Source organism: Cygnus olor, chromosome 2 (genome assembly GCF_009769625.2).
Source record: "Cygnus olor isolate bCygOlo1 chromosome 2, bCygOlo1.pri.v2, whole genome shotgun sequence".
In the NCBI taxonomy this organism is placed as follows: domain Eukaryota; kingdom Metazoa; phylum Chordata; class Aves; order Anseriformes; family Anatidae; genus Cygnus; species Cygnus olor.
The window spans coordinates 38,592,772-38,608,306 of record NC_049170.1 but is presented as its reverse complement, the minus strand read 5'-3'; the positions used below and the strand labels follow the sequence as shown (position 1 = coordinate 38,608,306).

Sequence of the window (15,535 nt, the reverse complement as noted above, 5' to 3'; positions counted from 1 at the left end):
TGCCTATAAACACATGTAGCACTTGCCAGCTGCTAGTAGGTGTTCTGAGCCCTAAGTTTGAAAATTGAAATGTCCATATTAGTAATGTAAGTACAACACTTAATGCTAGAAATAATAATGAAATTATTCTAGTAATTGCCCTAGCAAATATAATTTTACAAATTGTATCAGAAACAAACAATAGTCAGGATTCTGCAAAATTATTAATGCAAGCTACTGCTCTGATTGCTGTCCCTCCACGCCCCAAGAAAAATGCCCACAGTTTTTTGAATATTTGACACTAAAGAAATAAAACTACTAACATCCTTATTACTAAAATTATTATAAGCAGTTATTTAACATTCACTGTGTAGGAATAGAGCATAATATTTTTCTAGTTTAGCTGTGAACTTCTTGGATAACTATTGAAAGACAAAACAGACCATTTATCCTGACAACAGAATTTAGACAAGAGCCAACATATTTAATGTTAAATCTTTAGACCACTGTAACATTTGAAACAATTAAACTATGAAACCATGAAAAATGGGAGCTAATATGCCACACATGAAGGTTTATTTTGCAGTTGCAAGTTATCAGTTTCGGAAGGATGTGAAAATAAACATCCTGAAAAGGATCTATTTTGCATTTTTGTGTTGCCAACTGGTGGCCAGACAGTAGAGCAGACTTAACCGTTTAGCATCTGGGCTTGTTCAGTGTGAATTTTGCATACTATTACATGCAAAAACAGAAAGCGTGACCTTGGAGGTCTGATAGGATAGTAGGAACTCACCAAGCACAAACCCCAGCGCCTGAGTTAGAAGAAACTGCATTGAATTTATCTCATTTTTACAGCATTCTTACTAGTTGTTACTTGAGCTAATGTATCTGGATTGTTTCCAGTTCTTTTTTGAAATCCTTTAAGAAGCTCTTTGTCCCCTTTACTTTTCCCTTTCTCTCTGACTTAAGAGAAAAAAAGCAAAATTTTACTTTTACTTTTTTTTTACTTTTTAATTTATTGAAATCATTAGCCTCTAATGCCTGAGCTTTCAGAAACATGTTTAGCCTTCTAAGCTGGTCAAGTTTTAAAAGTCTGCTGCCATCTTTCACTCTGGTGGGCTAAGCACAAAGAGACAGGGTACACAAGAATTTTCCCTTGGATGTTGTTCACCTTGCCACCTCCTGGGGCAGAAGCCTGTCTGTCAGGCTCTTTCCTGGGGCAGTGGAATGTATAAATATTAGCTTCTCCATCAGGTAGATACTGCATGGAGAGCTAGTTCAACATTTCCAACGTAGAAGGGATTAAAAAAACATCTTTTTTTTTTCTTTTACTCATTTCTTTCTCCCTCCCCACAACCTTCAGCTTGCAGATCACCCCACAGTGGTTCCTTTTCAGTATTTCTAAGTCAAGCTTTGAGAATGGGTTAATGTCCACACACATTGCATGGGAATGGGAGGGTGTAGGGATACTTCAGGGGATGCTGAGTGTCAAATTGGGTTCAGGGTAGATGGAGTTCCCCACGGAGTTGCTAGGGATGGCCTTTCCCTCTCATCAGGATAGTTCAGGGGCCATGGAGAAAGAGTGCCTCCTCCTCAGTACAACTTGTAAAGGATGGAGACCGGTGACCAACTTACAGATTTTCTTCTGCAGTATATTCTAGTTAAAGCTCGTTAGCCATCCTGCAGTTATGAACAGTTCTTTCTCAGAACAAGTAATCTCTAATTTCTGAAGATCTGAGGAAGAAGTCCTCTCCCCACCCATATTCACCACCAAAAAAAAGAAAGTGCTAACTCTAGGGGCCCATCATATGCCTGTATAAAAACAGAGTACATGTGAAGTCAAGAGTAGAGTATAATTTTAGCAGACGATTGTTTGAAGAAATATCCACAAATTTTACATGGTTCTAGGTACTCAATGTAGAAAAAACTTTCATTTTCATAAACGTTATCCTGGCCTCCCTGTGACTACAAATAGGGTTCCTTCATGACAAGCAATTTCAGCTTGGATCCCAGAGATAGGATGTCACTTTTGACTGATCTTGAGGAGGACACGGCTTTGCTGGTGTTTGAGGACCAGTGAACCTCCATTTCAAGGAACTTCACATAATGACAGCTCCCTTGAAACTTCACAGTGGAGACCTGGAGTTTAAACACACAAACGTCACAACCAGCAAAATTTTTTATTTTGCTGCAAGAATTTAAAATTTAGGTTGGTAGCCCTTGTGCCAAGTTGCAATTTAATGAAATTCATAGTGAACCAAATAATAAATGCAGTCCTCTCCTTCCCCCGTGAAAACCACCATGGAGGAGAGTTAATGGAAACACTGACACTTAACTATAACTGCACTTCCAGGCGCCAGTGTAATAATGGAGTAGTAAACCTTGTCCTGATAAAAGCTGTTCTGAAAGCAACAGCATTTATTGTACCTCCTCTGCTATTTGCAGAGTAGAACTGAAAAGTAGTTTGTTTTGCCTGGAATGAACTACTTTATGAATTTTAATGTACGATGTAATATTAAAAGCTAAACCAGGATTAAAGAAGATTTTTGTTCCCAAGCTAAAACAGTACTTATGAGAATGTGTTATAAAAGATTTTTTTGTTTCAGTTTTGGTGAGGAAGAAATGAACATCCATATTTGTGGAAACCTCTTCAGATTGGTTATTTCTTCTACAATAGCCTCTACTTTGTTTAGGGAAAAAAAAAAAAATGAATCCAGAATTTCTTGCTACTGTAATTGGCCTTATTTGATGATAAGATATGTACCTAGGCAGGCCAGGAGGGGATAGATGTGTTATTTTTTGTCCAAGTGTTTTTAAACAACTAAATTGATTGGTGATAGGAAGATGGCCAAATGAGTTTCTGATTCTCAGGGTGTTACATTTATAAAATAACGCTCCCTTGTTCTGTATTTGCAAAACTTGGTTACTGTCAAAAAAAAAAAAATAGCTTATCTGTGATTTCGTTTCTAAACAGAAAATGTGGCTATATGTGTGGGTGGGGTGAGAGGTTGTGTTTAAGTGTGGATGAGATGGGACATTATGTTTTGTTTTGTTTTTCTGTCCAAAATGAATACTGTTTTCACCTCCTTTCTCAAGTCCTGAGGTTGCACTGTTGAGGGCTTTTTTTTGTTGTTTGTTGTTTCTTTTTTTTTTCTTTTTTTCTTTTTTTTTTCTTGTTTTGAGGAGGAGGGTGTTTTTCAACCCAGCTTCAAACAGCCTCTAGCTTGAACTCGATTCTAAATTCAACACAGCAGGCTAGATGCTTGCTATGTATAAATTATGAAACACTTTTATGTATGGATATTCTCCAAGAGGTTAATTAGCATTATTGCATGGAATTCATCAGACCAGAGCAGACCAATGGTCCATCTAGTCCAGCCATAGTCTATACCTGATCTTTAAAGAGAAATTGTTAAGAAGCAGGGGAAGAATTTTTATACTTGGCCAGTGATGTAAATTGGAGAGGGAGAGGATATGGCTGTGAAGTACAACTCTTGATAATCCCCAAGCCCACTATTTTATAACTTTAAGACTTTCATTCTCCTGAAGATTTGTGGGCTAATAGGGCATTTTGATGAAGGTATTAGTGTTTTCTGTTGTTCATTTCCTAATTCAAGATCAGCAGAAGGCAACAGGGCAGTATGAGTCTTTTCTTTTTTTTTTTAACTTCAGAAACATTAGATGCCATTGAGTTTATTGTCTTCTATAAAGATAGATGTGATTTAACAACTAGAATGAGAGTTTTCAGTAATTTCTGAGTTAAATGCATATCCATACTAAATTGAACGTGGAAAAGTATGGACCAAGACACACGATTTAAATCATCTCCAATGTGGTGTGTGAATTCTGTTCTTTGATGACCTGGCTGTTCACTCCACAGCTCAGTTCAGTAGTCTATGAAGTACTGCTATGACATGAAGCTGTCTTTTGAAGCTGAGTAGCAATCAAAAAGTCAGCATGCTTACAAAAAAGAGACATTTTGATCAGGATCACAAGAGCAAAGCATTTCCTTCCCAAAAGATGCTACGGAATTGTATATCCTAGCAGAGTATCTTCATCGTCTCTTCTTCCCCAGAGAACCCTCCAAGATTAGTTACAAGTTAGAAGTATTTCTTTTGGAAGGAGTGAAATAACTTCGTCAGAATTTAAATCTCTGGTCCAAGACGATGTGTTGACAAAGCCATCACATTTTAGTTTTCTAAGGTAGCTTAGCCTGATTTTTACATGTGCAGAGTGAGGGCTGTCTCCAGTAGTAAATTTAATGTCCCCATTGTTCATCAGTTATCTTATAGCGAGTCATTTCCATTTAAAGGTTATAAAATTTCCACTGATTTTGTATTTTTCAAATTATATCACTGCATGGTGTTCAGGAGATGCACCTGCTCTTGTGGCCCCATGCTAGTCTGCTCAGTGTGAGGCATGTGTTTTCCCACCCTGCAATGTGAATAAGAGGAGGTTCATGGTGCTGCTCCTCATGCTGCTCACTGCCTGGTGCCAGGAACGTTTCTGAGCAGCCCTTGGCCCAGGCTTGACCATCCTCTACTTTAGTATCACCCATTAAATGTCACACTGCAGAAAAGGAAACACCTCACTGTCCTGGTCACTGCTGCAAGGTACTGGTTGTTTTCAGATGGAAAAAAGTCATGTGATAAACTGTATGATGAGTTCTGGGATTTTTTTTTTCTATTTCCCTTTTGATTTAGGATTCCTGTTTTCAGACACTAGAAAGACTAATGCCTGCCAGTAGGAGGCAGGTGGAAGCATGTGCCTTGTCCTTGCTGAGGTTTTGCCATTTGCTGCAAATGATGAGGTGTTAGCACAGCACTGGAAATGCCTGATAGATAAATAAGGCTCAGCAGAAGTGGCATGCACTCCCAGTTTCTGGGCTAGATTATTTTATCTTAAAAGTACCACAGAGGATAGTTAGGCTAAATTGAGCATGACATTTCTAGGAAAAAATGGACTGATGATTTGTCTAAGTATTTCCCTCACCCAAACCCTATCCTTCTCATATTGGGAGACCTGTGACATGAAAGCTCATATAAAAGTGAGATTAGAAGATGAATTGTCATGCTCTAATGATTTCCCTTTGAACTCCAAGGGACTTAAGAGCACAGGAAGATGCTGACTTGCTCTGGATTAAACTGATAGTGAAACTGGTTTTAGACACATCCCTGAGAGTAGACTGAATCACCCTCTGGAATTGCCTGTCTCTGTCCATTAACTTAGAGGTAGCCTGAATGACTAACTTAAGACGAGACAGCTAACTTCTGAATGGCGAAATTAATTCAGCTCCCAACAACTTCAGTGTGAACCAGTTTGAACTGAAATCTAAAGGTTTGATTTTGTGTCATCACCTTGAGGGTTCTTGGCAGAAATACAGTCTTTCCTCTGAAGGTCCTTAAATCTTAGGCAATCACTGCAAGAGGAGATCCTAAAGAAAGATGCTGTCCTTAACTGTTGGCAATATTGTAGGGATATTCTGAGGTGTTTCTCAGTGTACTTGCTAATTTTTTGTACTTTTCAACTGATACTGCACAAACTGCAGATGCACCTAACATAAAAGAGGCAATATCGTAGTCATTTTGCCTTGTTTTCGTGTTATTTTCTTTAAACTGGATTGCAAGAATACATACTTGAAAATGCATATTTGATGTATGTAAGCGAAATAAAACCAGCATTAATAGTTTTAAGAAAGGCCTATCTTGATTTCATGAGTGAGATTAAAATATGCATTAATCTAAATTGTTGCTTTCTTAAAAACAGCTTAAGAATTAAACTGATCAGACAATATGTTAAAAAGTTAAATCTAAAGCAACGAATTTTCTACATCACAATTCTTTTGAGTGTACTGGACATAAGGCATTTTTCTGTTCTTTATTTCATTGGAAATACTTTTATGCTACTGTTAAATTTTTTTACTTAAATTGTGTGGGGCAAAGAAATCTTGTAAGGATTCACAAGTCTCTACAAGATTGACAGATTTCCACCTAATTTGTTTTATGGTATGGAAATTCACAGTGGTCAGCTAAGAGTAACTCATATTTCAGATGCATTCACCTGTTACAATATGCTGAATTTTCTTGTTTCCCAGTTGCCTGAACTATGGATAACTTATAATGTTAAGTTACTGAAAAGCTGAAAGAATATAAGAGCAGTACTGAATAAAAGGAATAAAATGGAAAGGGGAGAGAATGAGAGGAAAATAATTTTTTCATAATGAAAAATGTCTCATAACATATATTTTCTAGGTCAAAACTGCTACTATCGCTACAGAGAGGAATGGAAAAACAGAAAATAATTCCATGAACATTAATGCTTCCATTTATGATGAGATTCAGCAGGAAATGAAGAGAGCTAAGGTGTCTCAGGCACTGTTTGCAAAGGTGGCAGCAACCAAAAGCCAGGTAAAGTTCCTGGGGCACAACGGCCTCTCTTTTTTCCTCATCTGGTTTTGACCTGCTTCTGTGTAAATTATAGTGGCTGGACGTGGGTTAGCATGACAGCACAGTGCCACAATTTGGAGTTCATGGTTGAGTTCAAAGGTAACATCTGGGTACTGTTTATTCACTGTCCCATGCAGCTCAGCAAGTGCTGGTTTCATAAATACATAGTTGGTATGGATGAGGCAAAAACGGTGTGCAAGCTATCTGTAGTGGTGCTGAAGTAGGCTTTGGTGTTTTGTTAATTACATGGGCTGTAACAAGGAGCACCGGGGTTCTGATTTCTGTTAAAATGATGAGTCAGAAACGGGGTTTGGTGAGGCTGTGCATTGAAGGTGGGGCAGAATTGTCCATGTCCAGAAAAAAAAAAAAAAAAAAAGGAAAAAAGAAAGAAAGAAAAGAAAAACACGTGGTCATACAAGGTACATCTGAAAAAGCATGTCTTTGTGGCTGCTTGGTTACTTGCACTCGGGCTTACAGTCATATTGCATATTCAGTTTTAAGCCTCTGTTATGTGGTTTTCTATGCTGTTTTCTTCAACTGAAGAATTTCTGTCAAGTTTAGTGGCAAGAGAGTGAAATCAGTGAGCACTTGTTGGTTGTGATTACCATAAGTGACATGTCTTCTCAGAAAGATCACTGGAGTATGCAAAAGCATTGATGTAAGTGAGAAAGTACTCAAAAAGCAACTCAAGGAAAAACATGTAGAAAAATGGAAACGAATAGAAACACAGTTATACCAACACTTGAAGGAAATGGTAAAGGCACCACTTCTTGCAACATTAAATCTTCACGTCAGATTAAATGTTAAGTCCAGTTAGTCACTTTTCCTTTACTTTTCTAAAACTCACTCTTAGAAAAACACATCCTCTTCCAGAGAAAGCTGGCAGCTATCAGTTAGACCGGTGTTTCCTGGGCCTTCAGCATTTCGGTGTTGATTTTCTTTTTAAATTTATTTGACTTTTGACTTCTATGGTGTTCGCATTTTGGAGTTTACTGCATTTTGTTGTACAGAAAGGACGTTGTCGCTTAAGTTATATGCTGTAAGGAGTATTTAAAGGGATATTTTGGAAATGTTATATCAAAATGATTAAACTCAAGCTGTGGACTGTAAAAATTATAGCTTTATAGGCCACATGCCTGCCTACCCTTCAATCACTGTCAAAGTGATAATTTCTACAATAATATGTTTCTTTTATTGTGGGATTCTAAACGCCAAGTGCTGTTTAAACATTAAACTGAATTGTTTATGTTAGTGCTGTACTCAGTGTGTCATACATCGGGCCACTATAATCTCCCATGGAATGTAAAAATTCTGTCATGAATCATGGCTTGTATATCAGAAATTACTGTAATTTTGATTGGAAATTACAGGGCTCTTGAAATGTTTCTAATTATGATAGAATGTTACAGCAGCTCCCAACCTGTGTGCTCCTCAGATGTCTTTATTTACATGTCAAGACCAGGGGCTAGAGAGCTGTCCGTTTTCTACACCTTCCCCATCCCTTTGCAGTTCTCCACAAAACTAAGGTATGAATCTGATCTACTGGTCCACGTCATTTTGATCTGAGTTTATCTGTCATAGAGTATTTATTTAAGGATGTAATCTTAAAATTTCTAGGCAGGACAGCTCTTCCAATTGTGATTTTAAAAGAGACAGGTAATCCCTTTTCAAATCAGCACAGGAAAGACAAAGGCTTCCAAAGGATGAAGGGCATTCTTTTTAGAGTATTAGTATAAAATTTCGATTCTTGTGCAGATTGTGCGTAAGACTGTACAAAACAAACAATAGAAAATACTTAGTTCTTTTCCCTTTCATTGTGGAAATTATGCCTTTATTTTCAGAGGTTGTGTTTTCTCCTGGATTTAAGCAAGCTAATGTTATTTATGTTTTTATTAAGGAAGTTCTCAAGACCGTACTTAGCCAAAGTGCCATTTGTAGTAGAAACCTGCCTCACAGAAATAACTTCATAGGTAACTGGATGCATTTTGCCTCCTCTAACCAGCTCAGTACTAGTCCGCCAATCAATATATTTTTTTTAATATGTAACTAAGCCATGTATAGTAAAGGAGATATCAGTCATGTAAAAAAATCTTCATTGGAGCTTGTCAGTAGTACAGAGAAATATTTCTTGGGGCAAAGAAGTCTGTCTTGCATGAACCAGAGACTTGTTCAAACATATTCTTTAAGAGGCTCTTACATAGTTCTTTCTTTTTTTTTTCGTTTGGTGATATTGGTTTCTCACTCAGGACTGGAAAACCTGGGGTAATCAATTCCAGTTAAAATTAAAAGTCTGGAGAACACACAGTAGAAAATGATGTGCTGGTTAAAAATGGTTTTTTTTTTAAACCTCACCAAAATTGAATATTCTTCTCCTGTTTAAAAACTTGATTAACTGCTGAGCGTAAAGTCTGCAGTTTTGGTATAAAACAGTGTGTGACCTAAAGCGGTGACCCCGTGGACAAAGATAGTTGTTTGCTGGAGGGCTTTTTTCTTTTTCTTTTTTTTTTTAAAAAAAAAAAAAGGAAAGAAAAGAAAATGGTTTGTGTCAACATTAGATTGGGCCTCTAACTAAGCAGCCAGCATCTGCAAGGTGGCTGGGCTTGCCCGAGTCAGGAGACTGCAGATAATGTTCTGCTGACTAGAGCACTTTGAACAGAAGAGCTGTTAAATGATGCACTACAGAAGTTTCTATTTAGGTAGCGCCGAGGTAAAAATCGAGAGCATCCTCCCTTGTGCTGTGTTAGTGCCTTTGGCAGCAGTTACCTGTTTCACTGAGGACCACGCGTGGTCCTGATGCTTGATGGACCCAGCGGGCGCAGGGGCTGGGTGCAGCAGAGGTCGTAGCGCAGGGCAAGGGAAGGATGACGACAGCAGGAAGAGATTGCAGTGATACCAGTGAGATCTAGTGCTCTGCCCTAGGTGAGTGGTGATTTGCATACTTGCAGTTTCACGGCCCGCTTCGCTGGCGACTCACTCAAAAACTGCTGGTTGACTTCCCTGAAGAAATGGATTTGAATGAGTTTGGGGTTGTAGCTAGGAGATTCCTCCCAGTGTTGAATTATTTTCCCATGTAGGGATATACACAATTTGTGTATTTCAGAAAATCCTGTGTATTTAAGGATCAATATATTATCTGCAAAATAAATTCAAATTCTGTTAAATTCAAAATATATACTTTATATATACTTAATATACATAATGTATATGTAATAAAGTATATATACTTAATATATTAAGTATATATACTTTATTATATATTCTTAATATATACTTTAAAAGTTACGATGATCATACTAAAGAATTGAGGAAAATATCATAATTAAAAATGCTTGGATACATAATATATTTGGGGGGATTTAGAATTGTAATCAGCAAAACACCTAATGTCAGTATTAAAGTCTTACATCTTTATTGCATTTGGCCTGCATAATAGGCCTACAATTTTTTTTGTTAGGTTGTGTTGAAAAGAGAGCATTAGAAAAACACATACAAATAAAAGACAGAAATATTTACGATGTGTTTTGTCTCTGCTCCCAGGTTGTTTTTTTTTTGTGGAAGAAGGGCAGTACTAACAACATTATTTGCTAAAATTTAATCAGCACACCTGAATAAGTCAAAATGAAAAGAATCCACACACATAACATTTTGTGTGGTATGCATTACTTTTACAATTTAATCATATTGGGGTTTTATTAAATTTATTACCTAACAGTCTGATTCAAATAATTCTGAGAGCACATTCTTAATTTCGTTACTTCAAATTAAAAAAAAAAAAAAGTTGATTTGTGTAATGATCATTAAGGCATCATGGTTCAGTAACTGTGCATTGGTTACAATGTTTTCATGTGGGAGCTAGGGATGAGGGGTTTTTTTGATGGTGACAGATGCTGAAATCTAATTTTATTCCATAAAAACAAACAAGGAAACAAACAAACAAACAAAAACCTAAAAGCCCCGAGAGATAAGGGAAGTAGAGGCTTGTAGTGCTCCTATATTTTTCTGTATTTTGAGAAGTTATGTCTATGTCTTATTCTGAAAAGCTATGGCCTGTACATGCTGGTATGAAATAGGGAAGAAAGCAAAACTTTGATGAAAATCAGTTTATGTTGCAAAAGCTGTCTTAAATTTAAGAAATTACAGTTTGCAAAACCTGAAGTGATACCAACTTCTGTATCTCTGAGAGTCCCGTGCACTATAATATAAAGCTGTTCACCTGCTTTATTATAACTAAATAATTTTAGTTTATAGTACAGTAACTAGGTAAAATAGATACCCCTCTGCAGCTCCAGTCTTGCAGGTTACTGTGCATGTTGCAGATAGGTGTCAGATGCCCTTCCTTCTCCCTGAATAAAAATGCCTGTATGTTGAAGCCTGTGGCTGCCGAGGCAGTTGGCTCTTCCAGGATCACACTCTGATTTTAATGTTGGAGTAAAACAAATAAGAATTTAGCCAAACTTCCAGAAACATCACGTAATTAAAGAGGGTTTTGACCCGTTACTTCTGAACTGTTGCACAGTGTTGCCTAATTTCCTGCCCCTCCGTCCCCGTCTTTCAATTCGGTTAGGCAGTTATCCTCTTTGAAATGAGTAGTTCTGCATGCAAACCATGGAGGTGCCATCAGTGGTTTAGACCGCGCTATAGACTCCACCCTAAGCCATCACACAAGTATTTCATGCAGTGGTATTTTATCAGAAGTGTTCAACTTAGCCTTAGTACGCACCTGGAGTTTCCTCCTCTGGAGCTCTGCATGGGAAGGTGCATGGGGTAGGATTGAAAGAGCATCTCCCACTTGCAAGTAGATTGGAAGGAGTTAAATGGGAAGGGAATGCTAAACATTGGCACTAAAATTGCTTTTGGCATGCAAATACCATGCTTTTCCTGACATAAATATTTTCAGAATAGGCCATTAGAGTTCAGGTATATAAAACCCTGCTTTTACTGGAAATTTTAATGTTGTAGTAAACCCAGAGATTTATAGTGAAAAATTGATGTCTGTTATCTCACTTTTATCTTTTAACCAGCAGTTTTATAAATGCTATATCTTTGATCTGGCTTTTTCCATCTAGAGACTGAGCTATATACTCTAATAGGAAAGTCGTTTTTAAACAGCTTCCCACATTGAACAAGCACGGTATTGTGGATCTGGCACGAAGATGTAACATGCCATTACTGCAGATATATAACGATCTATTCAACTATTTTCCAAGGGGGGGAAGAAACCTTTTTATCAGCAGGAGTAACCCTCTGGTAACAATGTGGCTTTAAGAGGGGCGGTGTCACAATTTATTTCCAAAGCTGTTTCCTCCCAGAGCTGCATCTCATGCTGTCCTGGGGCAGTCCAGCCTGGGGGCTTGGTCCTTCACCCCACTTCTCTGTGAAGTTGTCTCCTGCTTTGTCTCCCTCCGAGCAGCTGAGTCACTTCCTGTTTTTAAATCTTGGCTTAAAACCTCTTTTTTTCCCCCTCTCAGCTTACAATGGGCTCTCTGTGGAGTGGGGAGGGATGCTGCACAGGCAGCCACAAAATAGAAATAAAAACGTGCTCAGAGGTCTTTCGCCATCCCTCGCTTCCACCTGGAGATAAACTCCTCGCCCTCGCGGAAAGGCGACATAGCAAGCGTTAGCAGCAGAAGCACACCATGCAACAGCCTCTCCCTTTATTTTTTTTCCACTTCCCCCCCTTCACTCCCCGCAGGGATTGCTCTGGCAGTTGAAGATGTGCCATGAGCAGCAGGAGCTGGGATGGGATCGGGTGTCAGCAGGGACGGGAGAGGAAGAGTGTGAACCGAGAAGGCAAGATGGGCTCCTGTGCTTGATCAAGAATGGCCCCATAAAGCAGCGTGTCATTCAGTGAAACTGTGAAACTTGGCAGATAAAGCTGATTTGCTTCTTTCACAAAATATCGTATGGCAGAGGCAGTGTGTTCTGCCTCGCCCGGGTCGGATGCAAGGAGATTTTCGGGTTTCTATTTGCAGGAACAAAAGGAGTGCTTAGAGCACTCCAGGTCCTTCCTCTGCCCATGTCTTAATTTTGTTTACATTGTGTCTTCTCAGAAATAAAGGTTAAAACCTTAGGAAATTTCCTTAGGATTTTTTTTTTTAATTCTTTCTCAGGCAATAGAAAAATGAGGTCCAGTTAGCCGGCTTATCGCTTACCACAGGCAGAACCTGAGAAGGGCTGGCGGCAGTCCTGGCCATCCCTATTTTATGGGTATGACCTTGGCTAAGCAGGTTGTCTTCAGCAAGTCTTGGGTTCCCACTCGTAAAAAGTAGACAGCAACTTCTTGAATCAACAGCGATACGCTGAAGACTGTAAGCCTTAAAATCTCCGAGGCGGTTCATATCAGTGTGCAATTGCCCATGGAAATCTGTGTGGAGGGAAAAAAAAAACATTAAAATGCTGATATAGTTGAAGCCAAAGAAAGAAAAAGGTTCAGCGTGGAAAATACTTCACTCGTAAGAGGACAATACTGACCACTTCAAGCCGCTCCTGGGGCTTTCAGCCCTTTCAGCACATACAGCAAAGGTTGGGTTTGTTGACACACGGATTGAAGAGCAAGAGCATGCTTCCCAAGCATGCTCTATACGTGGGGTCAAACAGCTCTTGCAAGAGGTTCCCAGCGAGGCAGGTTGAGGAGCTGGTAGCAGCTTCCAGAAGCACTGCATATTTGAGCCCTAAGGAGAGATTTCCCAGAGGAATGCAGTGCACACCTGCCTGGCATTACTCGAGAGTTAATGCTTAATGCCTTCACGGTCTCATCCTGCAGCGCATCCCTTCGAGGCGCTAGGGTTGGGGCTGCTGAGTGCTGGGCAGGATGCGGCCCCATCTCACAGGTGGCCGAGAGCATCACTCACGGCTTTTGCTTGGGTGGTTTTGTCCGGTGGAAGGAGCACGGCGTGGGGGAGAAGCGAGGAGAGCTGCAAGTTTAAGTTGTCAAATGTACAAATGACAAAAGACAGCCAAGTAGGGAAAGCTTTTTACAAAATATAAAATTCTGTTAAGGAAGCAAGACGGCACAACATAAGGAATGTTTGGTACATGTTATTGCAACTGAAAAATCAGAGTATGGAATGAATTATAATGTAGCATAATCCATAATTTTACAGTTTTCATTTTGAATTATTTATCTTATTTGATTTTATTAAAGATAAAACCAGCTAACAATATCTTGAACATCTCTTCATGTCTTAATGGCAAATGAAAGATGTCCTTATTATAGCTTCCCAATTTAAAAAATTTTATTTGTACCATTTCTGTATAATTCCCTTTTCTTTTTAAAGCACATTTCAGACATGCATTGTGTACACACGATTCCATAACCCATCAGGCTTCAGTGTTGCCTCAGTACCTCTGATTCAGTAAATCAGATCATAGGCAGCATGCTGTCATATAATAAGGTGTCTGATCCTTATTACCAGTTTGTTGATGCACAGACTCCTTCAAATTGACCATTGCAACACATGGTTTCCCCTGAAACTAGCTGTGATAATTAGCGTGGCTCTAATGAGACAGAATGTCACTGATCTTGTGCTGAACTGTCGAGTATCGACGCTACGGATGGGAACTGTCAAAGCTTGCCATCTGTGACAGAGCTTGGCATATTCCATTTGCAAGGTAGAGCATGCTCAATAGACTGTTTTTAAACAAATGGTCCATTTCTTGATTAGGGCTCTGTGTTCTGCTACCGTGGAAGACTTTATATTAGAGTGAAACTTTTTTCTTTTTCCTTTTTTTTTTTTTTTCTTTTTCTTTCCTTTTTTTCCCCTTTTTTTGCTGGGGTAAGCTCATTAGGAAATGAAAACGTTACTAATTCTCAATCCGGTGCCTTCAATCCTTTTAACTGTGGCCTATCAGCTTTTTGGGGAGAGGCGGGGGGAGCCGATCATGTATTTGTTCTCCTTCCTTCCCTGGTTATCTTAAGGTGGTTATTCTAAGGCTAGCACTTCTTCCGGGCTTTTACCTGATTTTGAAGCAGTGAGGAATATGGACAGTGTAGTTTTAAGAGACAGAGGAGCAAAAATTAAACCAAAGTCCTGGATCCCGCGAAGTGGGAGCACGTGCAGCCGGGATGAAAGCATCGAGCCAGTCGAGAGAGCAGGGCGGCCAGGCTCCTGAGAGCAGCCCTGCAACGCGCCCTGCGAGAAGTCCAGCGCTGCTTATCATTCCAAAATATGCTTTGTTGCTTTTTATTTCCTCCTTCCCTGGCAGACCACACAGGGCTTGTTCTGAAGAACATTTTCACTAATCTGATCAGGCAGCCAAATACGCCGGGAAAACTGCTTTAATGATCCCACTAATTACCTCAAGTCAATATGAACTGTATTATTAGACTGAGGGAAAATATTCCATTAGGTCTCCCCCTTGGGAGTTTCTCCGCTTTGTGATGTCACTGGAGCCTTCGCCCTCTCGCTTGTAATTAATTTTATTTACACACGCAGGCACGCACAAGGTCACACCTGCACAACCGGAGCTGGCCGGGGAGCGAGTGGCACTCAGGCTTAATCAGATCTGTCATAATTACCATTCTGCATGTTTCTGACACACGCTGTGAAATATTTCAATTTAACTGCCGCTACCAGCACAACCAGATGTAGTGTGAGTGTGGCTGCATTGGAAATATTATTCCTCAGGATAAACTCTCTCCTCCTCCTTTTTCCTCCCACCCCCTCTCCCTTTTACAGCTAATGTGGCACAGAAGCTGATGTATCCTGTAAATCTTGAATGCAGCGCTAGATTGATAACAGCAGATTAGACAGTTTAACCACAAACAGCTTGTTCATTTTTCACAAATGAAAACCACATGTGGTGTAACTAAAATTTCAGGCTCCTTTTTTTTTTTCTCCTCTTTGGTTGTTGTTTCCTTTTTGTGTGTGTGTGTTGAGGTCTGCCTTTCGCTGCAAAGGAGCGAAATAAAAGGGTAAACATATAGGGGGGGAGAGACATTGCTTTCTTTGGAGATTATTTCTCCATGACCTTTATTAAAAACCTTCCTTGCTTTGGCAAAGAAATACGATATCACACGGGGGGGGGGCCTCTCACTCTGAGACTTTCTAATCTCTATTTTATGCCCACTTATTAAAGAAGTCATCCTACTGTGCTGTTTTTCAAAATAA

At 39.2% G+C, this 15,535-nt stretch overlaps 1 protein-coding gene across 9 annotated transcripts in view; it reads left to right on the top strand.

The window, feature by feature from the left end:
- SATB1 (SATB homeobox 1) overlaps positions 1-15,535 on the top strand; it is a 93,398-nt gene that overhangs the window by 60,134 nt on the left and 17,729 nt on the right. For all 9 annotated transcript variants that reach the window (XM_040547322.1, XM_040547328.1, XM_040547327.1 and 6 more), the window contains exon 9: positions 6,231-6,386. In XM_040547322.1, coding sequence (XP_040403256.1) covers positions 6,231-6,386 — 156 coding nt within the window. The remainder of the gene's footprint in view (positions 1-6,230; positions 6,387-15,535) is intronic.